The sequence below is a fragment of the Chiloscyllium plagiosum genome, chromosome 8 (genome assembly GCF_004010195.1).
Source record: "Chiloscyllium plagiosum isolate BGI_BamShark_2017 chromosome 8, ASM401019v2, whole genome shotgun sequence".
NCBI classification, from domain to species: domain Eukaryota; kingdom Metazoa; phylum Chordata; class Chondrichthyes; order Orectolobiformes; family Hemiscylliidae; genus Chiloscyllium; species Chiloscyllium plagiosum.
Genome location: NC_057717.1, coordinates 85,299,129 through 85,315,952, shown reverse-complemented (window position 1 = coordinate 85,315,952; position 16,824 = coordinate 85,299,129). Strand labels below are relative to the sequence as shown.

General features: G+C 45.0%; 1 protein-coding gene across 7 annotated transcripts in view; it reads right to left on the bottom strand.

Annotated features, from left to right (window-relative positions):
- LOC122552150 (pre-B-cell leukemia transcription factor 3-like) overlaps positions 1 to 16,824 on the bottom strand; it is a 593,793-nt gene that overhangs the window by 24,177 nt on the left and 552,792 nt on the right. For all 7 annotated transcript variants that reach the window (XM_043694653.1, XM_043694652.1, XM_043694655.1 and 4 more), the window contains one exon: positions 13,216 to 13,305. In XM_043694653.1, coding sequence (XP_043550588.1) covers positions 13,216 to 13,305 — 90 coding nt within the window. The remainder of the gene's footprint in view (positions 1 to 13,215; positions 13,306 to 16,824) is intronic.

Sequence of the window (16,824 nt, the reverse complement as noted above, 5' to 3'; positions counted from 1 at the left end):
CAAGGTACGTACAGTGACAATGGACAACGTTTGCACAGTGACAATGGGCAAGAATCGCAAAGTGACAATGAACAGGATTTGAACAGTGACATTGAACAAGGTTCACAAAGTGAGAACAGACAAGGTTCGCACAGTGACAACAGACAAGGTTCAGACAGTGACAATGGATCAGATTTGCACAGTGACAATGGACAAGGTTTGCACAGTGGAAATGGACAAGGTTCACACAGTGACAATGAACAAGGTTCACGCAGTGATCATAGACAAGGTTTGCACAGTCAGAATAGACAAGGTTAGCACAGAAAGAATGGACAAGGCTCGCACAGTGACAATGAAGAAGGTTCACACAGTGGCAATGGACAAGGTTCACACAGTGGCAATGGACTAGATTCGCACAGTGACAACAGACAAGGTTCATACAATGATCATAGACAAGGTTCGCACAGTGAGAATGGACAAGGTTTACACAGTGACAAAGTTTCACACAGAGACCATGGACAAGGTTCACACACTAACAATGCGCAAGGCACGCACAGTGACAATGAACAAGTTACTCACTGTGACAACGGACAAGGTTCATACAGTAATAATGGACAAGGTTCGCACAATGACAATGTACACGGCTTGCAATGTGACTATGGACAAGACTTGCACAGTGAAAACGGAGAAGATTCACACAGTGACAATGGACAAGGTTCACAAGGTTCGTAAAGTTACAATGAACAAGGCATGTTCAGTGACAATGACCAAGGTTCGCAAGGTGATAATGAATAAGGATCTCACAGTGACAATGGACCAGACTCGTACAGTGACATCGGACAAGGTTCACACAGAGACAATGAACAAGTTTTTCACAGTGACAATGGACAAGGTTCGCACAGTGACAATGAACAAGTTACTCACGGTGACAACGGACAAGGTTCATACAGTGATAATAGACAAGGTTCATACAGTGATAATGGACAAGGTTCATACAGTGACAATGGACAATGTTTGCACAGTGACAATGGATAAGGCTTGCACAGTGACAATGGGCAAGAATCGCAAAGTGACAATGAACGGGGTTCAAACAGTGACAATGAACAAGGTTCACAAAGTGAGAATAGACAAGGTTCGCATAGTGACAATGGAGAAGGCTTGCACAGTGACAACAGACAAGGTTCACACAGTGACAATGGATCAGATTTGCACAGTGACAATTGACAAGGTTTGCACAGTGGAAATGGACAAGGTTCACACAGTGACAATGGACAAGGTTTGCACAGTGGAAATGGACAAGGTTCACACAGTGACAATGGATCAGATTTGCACAGTGACAGTGGGCAAGGTTCGCAAAGTGACAATGAATAAAGCTCGCACAGTGACAATGGGCGAGGTATGCACAGCGAGAATGAAAAAGGCTCGCACAGTGACAATGGGCAAGGTTCGCACAGTGAAAACGGACAAGGCTCGCACAGTGAGAACAGGCAAGGTTCAGACAGTGACAATGGACCAAATTCGCACAGTGGCAATGGACAACGTTCGGACAGTGACGATGAACAGGTTTCACACAGGAACAATGGACAAGATTCATATAGTGACAATGAACAAGACACGTTCAGTGACAATGACCAAGGTTCACACAGTGATAATGAATATGGATCGGATAGTGACAATGGCCAAGGCTCACACTATCACAATGGAAAACATTCGTACACTGAAAAAGGACAAGATTCGCCCTTTGACAATAGAAAATGTTCTCAAAGTGACAATGAACAAGATTCACACAGAAACAATTGACAAAGTTCATACAGTGACAATGAACAAGGTTCATACAATGACAATGGACAAAGGTTCACACAGTGACAACAGACAAGGTTTACACAGTGTTCATTGACAGGCTTCATTGACAAGATACACACAGTGACAATGGAAAAGATTCGCACAGTGACAACGGACAAGGTTCGCACAGTAACAACAGACAAGGTTCACATAGTAACAACAGACAAGGTTCGCACACCACCACTAATCCAGAATCTGGTTTCCAGCATCTGCAGTCATTGTTTTTACCAAGGTTCGCACAGTGACAATGGGCAAGTTTCGCAAAGTGAAAATGAATAAAGCTCGCACAGTGTCAATGGACAAAGTTCGCAGTGACAATGGACAAGGATCGCAGTGAGAACGAACAAGGTTTGCACAGCGACAATGGACAAGGTTCGCACAGTGACAACGTGCAAGATTCGCACAGTGACAATGGACAAGGTTCACACAGTGATAACGGACAAGGTTCACACAGTGACAATGGACAAGATACACACAGTGACAATGGACAAGATTCGGACAGTGACAGCGGACAAGGCTCGCACATTGACAATGGAAAAGATTCGCACGGTGACAACGGACAAGGTTCACACAGTAACAACGGACAAGGTTCGCACAGTGACAATGGACAAGATTCGCACAGTGACAATGGAAAAAGTTTGCACAGTGACAACAGACAAGGCTCACACAGTAACAACGGACAAGGTTCGCACAGTGACAATGGAAAAAGTTTGCACAGTGACAACGGACAAGGTTCACACAGTAACAATGGACAAGGTTCGCACAGGGACAATGGAAAAAGTTTGCACAGTGACAACGGACAAGGTTCACACAGTAACAACGGACAAGGTTCACACAGGGGCAATGTGCAAGATTCGCATGATGATACTGGACAAGTTTCGAACAGTGAGAATGGACAAGGCTCACAGAGTGACAATGGACAAGGTTCGCACAGTGAGAATGAGACAAGGTTTGCACAGCGACAATGGAAAGGGTTCACACAGTGACAATGGACAATATTTGGACAAGGACAACAGACAAGGCTCGCACAGTGACAACGGAAAAGATTTGCACAGTGACAACGACCAAGGTTCACACAGTAACAAAGGACAAGGTTCACACAGTGACAATGGACAAGATTCGCACAGTGCCAACAGACAAGGCTCGCACAGGGACAATGGAAAAGGTTCGCTTAGTGAGAATGGACAAGATTCGCACAGTGATAGTGGACAAGGCTCCCACAGTGACAATGGAGAAGGTTCACACATTGACAAAGGACAAGGTTTGCAAAGTGGCAATGGACAAGGTCACACAGGGACAATGGGCAAGGTTCACACAGGGGCAATGTGCAAGGATCACATGATGATAATGGACAAGGATCGAACAGTGAGGACGGACAAGGCTCGCAGAGTGAAAATGGACAAGGTTCGCACAGTGTCAATGGACAAGGTGCGCACAATGACAATGGACAAGGTTTCCACAGTGAGAAGACAAGGTTCACACAGTGACAATGGACATGGATCACACAGTGACAATGGACAAGGTTCGCACAGTGACAACGGACAAGGTTCGCACAGTGACAACTGAGAGGAAAACATTCGCACACTGACAAAGGACAAGGTTCACACTTTGACAATGGACAATGTTCGCACAGTGACGATGAACAAAGTTCGAACAGTGACAATGGACAAATTTCACAAAGTGAGAACAGACAAGGTTTGCACAGTGACAACGAAGAAGGCTTGCACAGTGACAATGGAAATGGTTCACACAGTGACAATGGACAAGGTTCGCACAGTGACAACGGACAAGGTCACACAGGAGCAATGTGCAAGGTTCGCATGACGACACTGAGAAATGACAAGGTTCGAACACTGAGAATGGAAAAGTTCGCAAACTGACAATAGACAAGATTCGCACAGTGGCAACAGACATGTCTCGCACAGTGACAATGGAAAATGTTCGCACAGTGACAACGGAGAAGGTTCACACTGACAATGGACCACGTTCACACAGAGACAATGGACAGGGTTCGCACAGAGACAATGGACAAGGCACGTTCAGTGACAATGGACAAGGCACATTCAGTGATAATGAACAAGTTTCACACAGTGATAATGGACACGGCTCGCACAGTCAAAATGGAAAACATTCGCACATTGATAAAGGACAAGGTTCACACTTTGACAATGGACAATGTTCGCACAGTGACAATGAACAACGTTCGAACAGTGACAATGGACAATGTTCGCACAGTGACAATGAACAAGGTTCGAACAGTGACAATGGACAAGGTTCACAAAGCGAGAACAGACAAGGCTTGCACAGTGACAACGGAGAAGGCTTGCACAGTGACAACAGACAAGGTTCAGACAGTGACTATGGACCAGATTCGCACAGTGACAATGGACAACGTTTGCACAGTGACAATGGACAAGTTCACAAAGAAACAATGGACAACGTTCATACAGTGACAATGAACAAGGTTCACAAAGTGAGAACACACAAGGTTCGCACAGTGACAACGGACAAGGTTCACACAGTGACAATGGACAAGGTTTGCACAGTGACGATGGACATGGCTCACACAGTGCCAACAGACAAGGCTCACACAGTGACAATGGAAAAGGTTCACGTTCACACTTTGACAATGGACAATGTTCGCACAGTGACGATGAACAAAGTTCGAACAGTGACAATGGACAAATTTCACAAAGTGAGAACAGACAAGGTTTGCACAGTGACAACGAAGAAGGCTTGCACAGTGACAATGGAAATGGTTCACACAGTGACAATGGACAAGGTTCGCACAGTGACAACGGACAAGGTCACACAGGGGCAATGTGCAAGGCTCGCATGATGATAATGGACAGGGTTCGAACACTGAGAAAGGACAAGGTTCGAACACTGAGAAAGGACAAGGCTCGCACAGTGACAATGGACAAGGTTCACACAATGACAATGGGCAAGGCTTGCACAGCGACAAAGGACAAGATTCACACAGTGACTACGAACAAGGTTCACACAGTGAAAACAGACAAGGTTTGCACAGTGATCATGAACCGGTTTGCACAGTGACAATGGACACAGCTCCCACAGTGACAATGAACAAGGTTCACACAGTGAATATGGACAAGGTTCGCAAAGTGACAATGCACAATGTTCGCAAAGTGACAATGGACCATATTCACACAGTGACAATGAACAGGGCTTGCACAGTGACAATGGACAAGGCACGTACAGTGACAATGGACACGGCATGTTCAGTGACAATGGACATGGCAAGTTCAGTGATAATGAACAAGTTTCAAACAGTGATTATGGACACGGCTCGCACAGTCAAAATGGAAAACATTCGCATACTGACAAAGGACAAGGTTCACACTTTGACAATGGACAATGTTCGCACAGTGACAATGAACAAGGTTCGAACAGTGACAATGGACAAGGTTCACAAAGCGAGAATGAACAAGATTTGCACAGTGACAACGGAGCAGGCTTGCACAGTGACAACAGACAATGTTCAGACAGTGACAATGGACCAGATTCGCACAGTGACAATGGCAAGGTGACAATGGACAAGGTTTGAACAGTGGCAATGGACAAGGTTCGCAAACTGACAATAGACAAGATTCGCACAGTGACAACAGACAAGGTACGCACACTGAAAATGGAAAGTTTCGCACAGTGACAACAATGGAAAATGTTCGCACAGTGACAGCGGACAAGGTTCACACAGTGACAACGGACAAGGGTCGCAAAGTGGCAATGGACAAGGTTCGCACACGGACAATGAACAAGGTTCGTACACTGACAACTGACAGGTTCACGCAGTGACAACGGAAAAGTTCACACAGTGACAACGGAAAGGTTCACACAGTGATAACGGACAGGTTCACACAGTGACAATGGACGAGGTTCGGACAGTGACAATGGACAAGGTTCACAAAGTGAGAACAGACAACGTTTGCACAGGGACAACGGAGAAGGCTTGCACAGTGACAACAGACAAGGTTCAGACAGTGACAATGGACCAGATTCGCACAGTGACAACGGCCAAGGCTTGCAGGTGACAATGGACAAGGTTTGCACAGTGGCAATGGACAAGATTTGAACAGTGGCAATGGTCAAGGTTTGCACAGTGGCAATGGACAAGGTTCGCAAACTGACAATAGACAAGATTCGCACAGTGACAACAGACAAGGTACGCACACTGAAAATGGAAAGTTTCGCACAGTGACAACAATGGAAAATGTTCGCACAGTGACAGCGGACAAGGTTCACACAGTGACAACGGACCAGATTCGCACAGTGACAACGGACAAGGTTCGCACAATGACAATGAACAAGTTTTGCACGGTGACAACGGACATGTTTCACACAGTGACAATGGACAAGATTCACACAGTGACAATGGACAAAGCTCACACAATGACAACGGACTAGGTTTGCAGAGTGACAATGGACATGGCTCACACAGTTACAATGGACAAGATTCACACAGTGACTACGGACAAGGTTCACACAGTGAAAACAGACAAGGTTTGCACCGTGATCATGGACCGGTTTGCACAGTGATCATGGACAAGGTTCACACAGTGAAGATGGGCAAGGCTTGCAAAGTGACAACGGACAGGGTTCACAGTGACAATGGACCACGTTCGCACAGAAACATAGGACAGGATTCGCACAGAGACAATGGTCAGGGCATGTTCAGTGACAATGGATCAGGCACATTCAGTGACAATGACCGAGTTTCACACAGGGATAATGAACATGGATCGCACAGTGACAATGGACAAGGCTTGCACAGTCACAATGGAAAACATTCGCAAACTGAAAAAGGACAAGTTTCGCACTTTGACAATGGACAATGTTTGCAAAGTGACAATGAACAAGGTTCACACAGAAACAATGGACAAGGTACATACAGTGACAATGAACAAGGTTCACAAAGTAAGAACACACAAGGTTCGCACAGTGGCAATGGATAAGGTTTGCACAGTGGCAATGGACAAGGTTCGCACAGTGACAATGGACAAGGTTCGTGAACTGACATTGGACAAGATTCACACAGTGACAATGGACAAGGCACGCACACAAAAAAATGGAAAATGTTCGCACAGTGACAATGGACAAGAATCACACAGTGACAACAGACAAGACTCACACAGTGACAACGGACAAAGTTCTCAAAGTGGCAATGGACAAGGTTCACACACGGACAATGAACAAGGTTCACACAGTGACAATGGTTCGAACAGTGACAATGGACAAGGTTCAAAAAGTGAGAACAGCAAGGATTGCACAGTGACAACGGACAAGGCTCGCACACTGACAATGGACAAGGTTCGGACAGTGACAGCGGACAAGGCTCGCACAGTGACAATGGAAAAGATTCGCACACTGACAATGGACAAGGTTCGGACAGTGACAGCGGACAAGGCTCGCACAGTGACAATGGAAAAGATTCGCACACTGACAATGGACAAGGTTCGGACAGTGACAGCGGACAAGGCTCGCACAGTGACAATGGAAAAGATTCGCACACTGACAATGGACAAGGTTCGGACAGTGACAGCGGACAAGGCTCGCACAGTGACAATGGAAAAGATTCGCACACTGACAATGGACAAGGTTCGGACAGTGACAGCGGACAAGGCTCGCACAGTGACAATGGAAAAGATTCGCACACTGACAATGGACAAGGTTCGGACAGTGACAGCGGACAAGGCTCGCACAGTGACAATGGAAAAGATTCGCACACTGACAATGGACAAGGTTCGGACAGTGACAGCGGACAAGGCTCGCACAGTGACAATGGAAAAGATTCGCACAGTAACAACAGACAAGGTTCACATAGTAACAACGGACAAGGTTCGCACACCACCACTAATCCAGAATCTGGTTTCCAGCATCTGCAGTCATTGTTTTTACCAAGGTTCGCACAGTGACAATGGGCAAGTTTCGCAAAATGAAAATGAATAAAGCTCGCACAGTGTCAATGGACAAAGTTCGCAGTGACAATGGACAAGGATCGCAGTGAGAACGAACAAGGTTTGCACAGCGACAATGGACAAGGTTCGCACAGTGACAACGGACAAGGCTCGCACACTGACAATGGACAAGGTTCACACAGTGAGAATGAACAAGATTTGCACATGACAATGGAAAAGGTTTGCACAGGATCAATGGACAAGATTCGCACAGTCACAACGGACCATGCTCGCACAGTGACAATCGACAAGGTGCACACAATGACAACGGACAAGCTTCACACATTGACAATGTACACAGCTCGCAAAGTGACAACGGAAAAGATTCACAGTCACAATGGACCACGTTTGCACAGTGACAATGGACAAGGCACGTTTAGTGACAATGAACAAGTTTCAAACAGTGATAATGGACAAGGCTCGCACAGTCAAAATGGAAAACATTCGCACACTGACGAAGGACAAGGTTCACACTTTGACAATGGACAATGTTCGCACAGTGACAATGAACAAGGTTCGAACAGTGACAATGGACAAGTTTCACAAAGTGAGAACAGACAAGGTTTGCACAGTGACAACGGAGAAGGCTTGCACAGTGACAACAGACAAGGTTCAGACAGTGACAATGGACTAGATTCGCACAGTGACAACAGACAAGGTTTGCACAGTGACAACAGACAAGGTTCAGACAGTGACAATGGACTAGATTCGCACAGTGACAATGACCAAGGCTTGCACAGTGATAACGAATAAGGATCACATTGTGACTATGGACCAGATTCGCACAGTGACAATGGACAACGTTTGCACAGTGACAATGGACAAGGTTCACAAAGAAAGAATGGACAACGTTCATACAGTGACAATGAACAAGGTTCACAAAGTGAGAACACACAAGGTTCGCACAGTGACAACGGACAAGGTTCACAGGGACAATGGATCACGTTCGCACAGTGACAACGGATCACGTTCGCACAGTGACAATGGACAAGGTTCAGACAGTGACAATGGACCAGATTTGCACAGTGACAACGGACAAGGTTCACAGGGACAATGGATTACGTTCGCACAGAGACATAGGACAGGATTCGCACAGAGACAATGTACAGGGCACGTTCAGTGACAATGACCAAGTTTCACACAGTGATAATGAACATCGATCGCACAGTGACAATGGACAAGGCTCGCACAGACACAATGGAAAACATTCGCAAACTGAAAAAGGACAAGTTTCGCACTTTAACAATGGACAATGTTCGCACTTTGACAATGGACAAGGTTCGCACAGTGACAATGGACAACGTTCGAACAGTGACAATGGACAATGTTCGCACAGTGACAATGAACAAGGTTCGAACAGTGACAACAGACAAGTTTCACAAAGTGAGAACAGACAAGGTTTGCACAGTGACAACGGAGAAGGCTAGCACAGTGACAACAGACAAGGTTCAGACAGTGACAATGGACCAGATTCGCACAGTGACAATGACCAAGGCTTGCACAGTGATAACGAATAAGGATCGCATAGCGACTATGGACCAGATTCGCACAGTGACAATGGACAACGTTTGCACAGTGACAATGGACAAGGTTCACAAAGAAACAATGGACAACGTTCATACAGTGACAATGAACAAGGTTCACAAAGTGAGAACACACAAGGTTCGCACAGTGACAACGGAGAAGGTTCAGACAGTGACAATGGACAGGGTTCACAGTGACAATGGATCACGTTCGCACAGTGACAATGGACCACGTTCGCACGGAGACATAGGACAGGATTCGCACAGAGACAATGTACAGGGCACGTTCAGTGACAATGACCAAGTTTCACACAGTGATAATGAACATGGATCGCACAGTGACAATGGACAAGGCTCGCACAGACACAAAGGAAAACATTCGCAAACTGAAAAAGGACAAGTTTCGCACTTTAACAATGGACAATGTTCGCACAGTGACAATGAACAACGTTCGCACAGTGACAATGGACAAGGTTCACAAAGTAACAACACAGAAGGTTCTCGCAGTGGCAATGGACAAGATTCGTACAGTGACAATGGACTAGGTACGCACACTGAAAATGGAAAATGTTCGCACAGTGACAATGGACAATATTCACACAGTGACAATGGAAAATGTTCGCACAGTGACAGCGGACAAGGTTCACACAGTGACAATGGACGAGGTTCGAACAGTGACAATGGACAAGGTTCACACAGTGACAATGGACAAGGTTCACACAGTGACAATGGACAAGGTTCACAAAGTGACAATGGACAAGGTTCACAAAGTGAGAACAGACAACGTTTGCACAGTGACAACGGAGCAGGCTTGCACAGTGACAACAGACAAGGTTCACAAAGTGACAATGGACAATGTTTGCAAAGTGACAATGGACAAGGTTCACAGTGACAATGGACCACGTTCGCACAGTGACAATGGACAGGGCTTGCACAGTGACAATGGACAAGGCACGTACAGTGACAATGGACATGGCAAGTTCAGTGATATTGAACAAGTTTCAAACAGTGATAATGGACACGGCTCGCACAGTCAAAATGGAAAACATTTGCACACTGACAAAGGACAAGGTTCACACTTTGACAATGGACAATGTTCGCACAGTGACAATGGACAAGTTTCACAAAGTGAGAACAGACAAGATTTGCACAGTGACAACGAAGAAGCCTTGCACAGTGACAATGGAAATGGTTCACACAGTGACAATGGACAAGGTTCGCACAGTGACAACGGACAAGGTCACACAGGAGCAATGTGCAAGGCTCGCATGATGATAATGGACAAGGTTCGAACACTGAAAAGGAACAAGGCTCGCACAGTGACAATGGACAAGGTTCACACAATGACAATGGGCAAGGCTTGCACAGCGACAAAGGACAAGATTCACACAGTGACTACGAACAAGGTTCACACAGTGAAAACAGACAAGGTTTGCACAGTGATCATGAACCGGTTTGCACAGTGACAATGGACACAGCTCCCACAGTGACAATGAACAAGGTTCACACAGTGAATATGGACAAGGTTCGCAAAGTGACAATGCACAATGTTCGCAAAGTGACAATGGACCATATTCACACAGTGACAATGAACAGGGCTTGCACAGTGACAATGGACAAGGCACGTACAGTGACAATGGACACGGCATGTTCAGTGACAATGGACACGGCATGTTCAGTGACAATGGACACGACAAGTTCAGTGACAATGGACACGACAAGTTCAGTGATAATGAACAAGTTTCAAACAGTGATTATGGACATGGCTCGCACAGTCAAAGTGGAAAACATTTGCATACTGACAAAGGACAAGGTTCACACTTTGACAATGGACAATGTTCGCACAGTGACAATGAACAAGGTTCAAACAGTGACAATGTACAAGGTTCACAAAGCGAGAATGAACAAGGTTTGCACAGTGACAACGGAGCAGGCTTGCACAGTGACAACAGACAAGGTTCAGACAGTGACAATGGATCAGATTCGCACAGTGACAACGGACAAGGCTCGAACACTGACGATGGTCAAGGTTCGCACAGTGACAATGAACAAGGCTCGCACAGTGATAATGAATAAGGATCGCAGAGTGACAATGACCTGAGTTGCACAGTGAAATCGGACAAGGCTCGCACAGAGACAATAAACAAGTTTTGCACGGTGACAATGGAAAGGTTCGCACAGTGACAACGGAAATGGTTCACACAGTGACAATGAACAAGTTACTCACCATGACAACGGATAAGGTTCATACAGTGCAATGTTCGCCTGATGATAATGGACAAGGTTCGAACAGTAAGAACGGACGAGTCTCGCAGAGTGACAATGAACAAGTTTTGCACGTTGACAACGGACAAGGTTCATAAAGCGACAATGGACAAGGTTCACGCAGAGATAATGGACAACGTTCGCACAGTCACAATGGATAAGGTTTGCACAGTGACGCTGGGCAAGGATCATACTGTGACAATGAACAAGGTTCGAACAATGACAATGGACAAGGTTCACAAAGTGAGAACACACAAGTTTCACACAGTGACAACGGAGAAGGTTCAGACAGTGACAATGGACCAGATTCGCACAGTGACAACGGACAAAGTTTGCACAGTGGCAAGGGACAAGATTCGCACAGTGACAATGGACAAGCCTTGCAAACTGACAATGGACAAGGTTCGTACAGTGAGAACGAACAAGATTTGCACAGTGAGAATGGACAAGGTTCGCACAGTGACAATGGACAAGGTTTGCACAGTGACAATGGACAAGGTTCTCACAGTGAGAACGAACAAGGTTCGCACAGTGACAATGAACGAGATTCGCACAGTGACAATGGGCAATGTTCGCACAGTGACAACGGACAAGGTTCACACAGTGTCAACGGACAAGGCTCACACAGTAACAGTGGACACGATTCACAATGACAATGGACAAAATTTGCACAGTGACAACAGACAAGGCTCGCACACTAACAATGGATAAGATTCGCAGAGTGACAACGGACAAGGGTCGCACAGCGACAATGGATCAAGTTCGCTCTGTGACAATGGACAAGGTTCACACAGTGACAATAGACAAGGCACGTTCTGTGACAATGGGCAAGACATGTTCTGTGACAATGGGCAAGGCACGCTTTGTGACAATGGACAAGACATGTTCTATGATAATGGACAAGGCATGTTCTGTGATAATGGACAAGGCATGCTCTGTAACAATGGACAAGGCACACTCTGTGACAATGGGCAAAGCTTGCACAGTGACAATGGACAAGGCATGTTCTGTGACAATGGGCAAGGCTCGCACAGTGACAATGGACAAGGCACACTCTGTGACAATCGATAAGGCACGCTCTGTGACAATGGACAAGGTACGTTCTGTGACAATGGACAAGGCACACACAGTAACAGTGGACAAGGTTTGCACAGTGACAATGGACAAGGCATGCTCTGTGATAATGGGCATGCTCTGTGATAATGGACAAGCCCTGATGAAGGGCTTTTGCCCGAAACGTCGATTCTCCTGCTCCTCGGATGCTGCCTGACTGCTGTGCTTTCCCACCACCACACTCACGACTCCGATCTCCAGCATCTGCAGTCCTCATTTCCTCCTCAGTGCAGGTTCAATGCCAATAAACAAGGCATGCTCAGTAACAATATATGAGGCACTCTCAGTGTCAATGGACAAAGCATGCTCAGTGTCAATGGACAAGGTATGGTCAATGACAAATGGACAAGGGAAGTTGAGAGTCAATGGACAAGACAGGTTCAGTGAGAATGGACAAGGCACACTCGGAGACAAATGGACAAGGCACATCTAGTGTCCATGGGCGAGCCAACCTTAACCAGAAATGATATCATAAATGCCAAATGACAGATATAAAAGGTTAACTAAATGGGTCTTACTTCTATACGCCTTGGGGTGTAAATCTGGTTTGCTGCCATCTCATCACTGTATCCGCCTGTCTGGTGTATAACATGACGCAGGGAATCCACCTATAGAACAAAACAGATCAATTTAAAAGTTTCTCCACTGAATACAGAGTTATTGGGCTCAATCTTCATCTTCTCGCCCCAATTTTCATAATTAATGATGATGAAATTAGGATGTTTAGATCATACCTGTTAGTGGAGGCTCATACACAGGTTAGCATTGTACGTATCTCATACCGTAGTAATAATTGTAACCTCAATGTAAAATTCAATCTTAGTTTCAACTTCCACTCCCACATTTCCTTTAAAATCTCTTCCATTAAGTTAAAATGAATCGAAAAGTAATGAATTCGGCAGCAGATTTCATTTAACTGATAATGTACATTTCATTTTGCTATTTTGCAGGGAGACCAAGGATTCCCCACCATCATGGCTGACAGGTCCCTCAGCCGTAAGTCACCCATTTCCCGTACTTCACCCCTCATCACCTCTCTTCCCTCCCGCACAACGATAGACTCCCCCTAATCCTTACCTACATCCCATCATCATTCAAAAGATTATTAGGGGCCATTTCTGCCACCTTCAGCAGGAGTTATATTATATTTGCAATCAATAGGATTTTACAGTGCTACAGGCAGGCCACTAATATTCACTGCAAACCCACTGACTTCCACAGTTACCCTGACGATACATCCTCGCATTCTGCTTTCTATTTCATTGTTCCACATCTCATCTGCTCAAATGATGCCAACTTCGAAAAGGGAGCCTCCAAAATGTCCACCTTTTTCCTTAATCGAGGATTCCCCACCACTATGGTTAACAGGGTATCTGACCCATTTCCCGTATTTCAGCCCTTATCTCTCTCTTCTCTCCCATACAACAACAGGCTCCCCCTATTCCTTACCCATCTCCCATCAGCGTTGATAAGGTTATTAGGGGCCATTTCTGCCATCTCCAGAAGGATGTCACCACCAGATACATATTCCTCTCCATTGTTAGCTTTCTGCACGGACCATTTCCTCTGAGTCACCTTGGTCTACACCTCCATTGGAGATAGTGAGAATTGCAGATTCTGGAAAGTCAGAGTGGATAAAGTGTAGAGGTGGAAAAAGTACCACAGGTCAAGCAGCATCACAGAAGCTGGGGAGTCACCGTTACAGGTCGGGACCCTGTTGAAAGGTCAAGACCTGAAATGTTGACTTCCCTGCTCCTGTGATACAGATTGACCTACTCCTCTACTCCCAATATTTCTCCACATTCCCAAGTCACTTTCCCATGCAGTCGCAGAATGTGTAACACTTGCCTGTTTACTTCCTCTCTCCTCACATCCAAGGCCCCAGACACACCTTCCAGTTGAAACAGTGATTTATCTGCACTTCACCCAAATTAGTTTACTGTATTCGCTGCTTACAATGTAGCCTGCTCTAAACAGGGGAGATGAAGTGTAGACTGGGCGACTGTTTTGCAGAATACCTAATTGCTGACTGCAAAAATGACCCTGAGCATTCAGTTGCCTACCATTTCAACACACCGCCACATTCCCTGGCCAACATCTCAGGCTTGGTGCATTGCTCCAGTGAAGCTCAGTGCAAGCTGGGAAACCAAGACCTTATTTTCCACTTGGGAAGCCTGCAGCCAGTTGAACTCAATATTATATTCAATGGACAAAACATGCTCAGTGACAAGTGAACAAATTAGATTTTAGGGCTTCAGTACCTTCTCCCATGCTCTTACTCCAACCCTCACACACCAGGTCACAACATCATATGGACTGCTACCTCCAACAGCCCATTGTCAGCCACAAGTGGACCCCATTAACAGTTATTTATTCTCCGAGGCTGACCTTTACCTGTTCCTTTGTCTGTCAACTGTTTTTCTCTCTCTTGGGCTCCATTTTCACCTATCATATATTGTTTACCTCCCCCACCTCTTCTTTAGCATATATACCAAACTTTTCCTGCTACAATCAGTTCTGAAGAAGGGTCACTGGACCTGAAATGTTAATTCTGCTTTCTCTCCATAGATGCTGCCAGACCTGCTGAATTTTCCTGGCAATTTCTGTTTTGTTTACCACACTCAATTGGCTGGACAGCTGGTTTGCAGTGCAGAGTGATACCACCAGTGTAGGTTCAATTCCCGTTACAAGAAATGTGATGATAGGTTAGCATGAAGGATGAGGTGTGATAATCCTCAGGTGAAACCACCACTGTAGTCTCTCTCTAATGGAGAGCAGCCCTATGGCCTGGTAAGATTATAGTAACTTTAACTTTTACAAAGTAAATAAGGAAAAATTGTGTTGCACAATATACAGTCTGTTTGAATCAATTAATTTGAACACTAAGGTCCATCTGAATACAAACGCAGAGTGTAACTTCAGATTTAGTCTCATTATCTGTTATATTCTTGTTCACTTAATTAGTCTGTCCATATTCCTCTGCACCCTCTTCACATTCTTATATTCAAATCAAACTTTGGACTGTTAGAAATCTTTGATGTGTAACACCCTGTCTCCTCATCTAACTCATTGGTACAGATTGTAATTAGCTAAGGACCATTAGTTACATCATGCCAGTATGAAAATGATCTGTTTATTCCTACTCTCTTCTTTTCTATCTGTTAACCAATTCTGTATCTGGCCATGTGTCAATCTCAATCCTATTATTTCTAATTGTGTGAGGCAATTAAACAAATACTTTTGAAGATCTAAAAAGAGTGGATCTACTTATCTAGCCCAGTAACTACAATGTCAAACAAATTCTAACAGCCTGGTCAATACAATTTATAAATTAATGCCTCATCTTTTTAGAATTTTCCATTACCATACTGTCAATAATAGATTCAGATGTTTTCCCTATCATTAGCTGGCCTATAGTTCTGAGGAAGGGTCACCAGATCTGAAATGTTAACTGATTTCTCTTCACAGATGCTGCCAGACCTGCAGAGCTTTCCCAGCACTTTCTGTTTTTGTTTCTGGCCTACAGTTGCCTGTTTTCTCTTAACCTCTTCTTTTGAATAGTGTGTTAACACGAGGGACCTTCTAATCCATAGAGACTATTCTGGAATCTGGGGAACTGTGGAATATCAAAATTAGTACATCCACCATCACTGCTGTCATGTCTTTTAGGAACCAAGTTCATCTCACCCAGTCATGCTTGTGATTATTTTTCTCAAAATAGGCCAACGCCAAATGTGCAGCTATAGGTTTCAAATTATTCCACATGTTTATTATCTGAAGGGATACAGAAATCAAACCATGATGCAGAAGAAAGCTGAGTTAGGGTAAACAGTGACTTATAAAGTAGTTAGCCTTGCATCTGATCTTGGAAAATTAATAGAAGCTATAATTAAGGTTAGAGTGACTGAACATCATTTTTTTCTTTATTTATTCACAGGATGAGGACTTCACTGATGAGGCAGTATTTATTGCCCATCCTTAATTGCCCAGAGGACAGTTAAGAGGGAAGAAAGTGAGGACTGCAGATGCTGGAGATCAGAGCTGAAAAGGAAAAGCGCAGCAGGTCAGGCAGCATCCAAGGAACAGGAGAATCGACGTTTCGGGCATAAGCCCTTCTTCAGGAAACT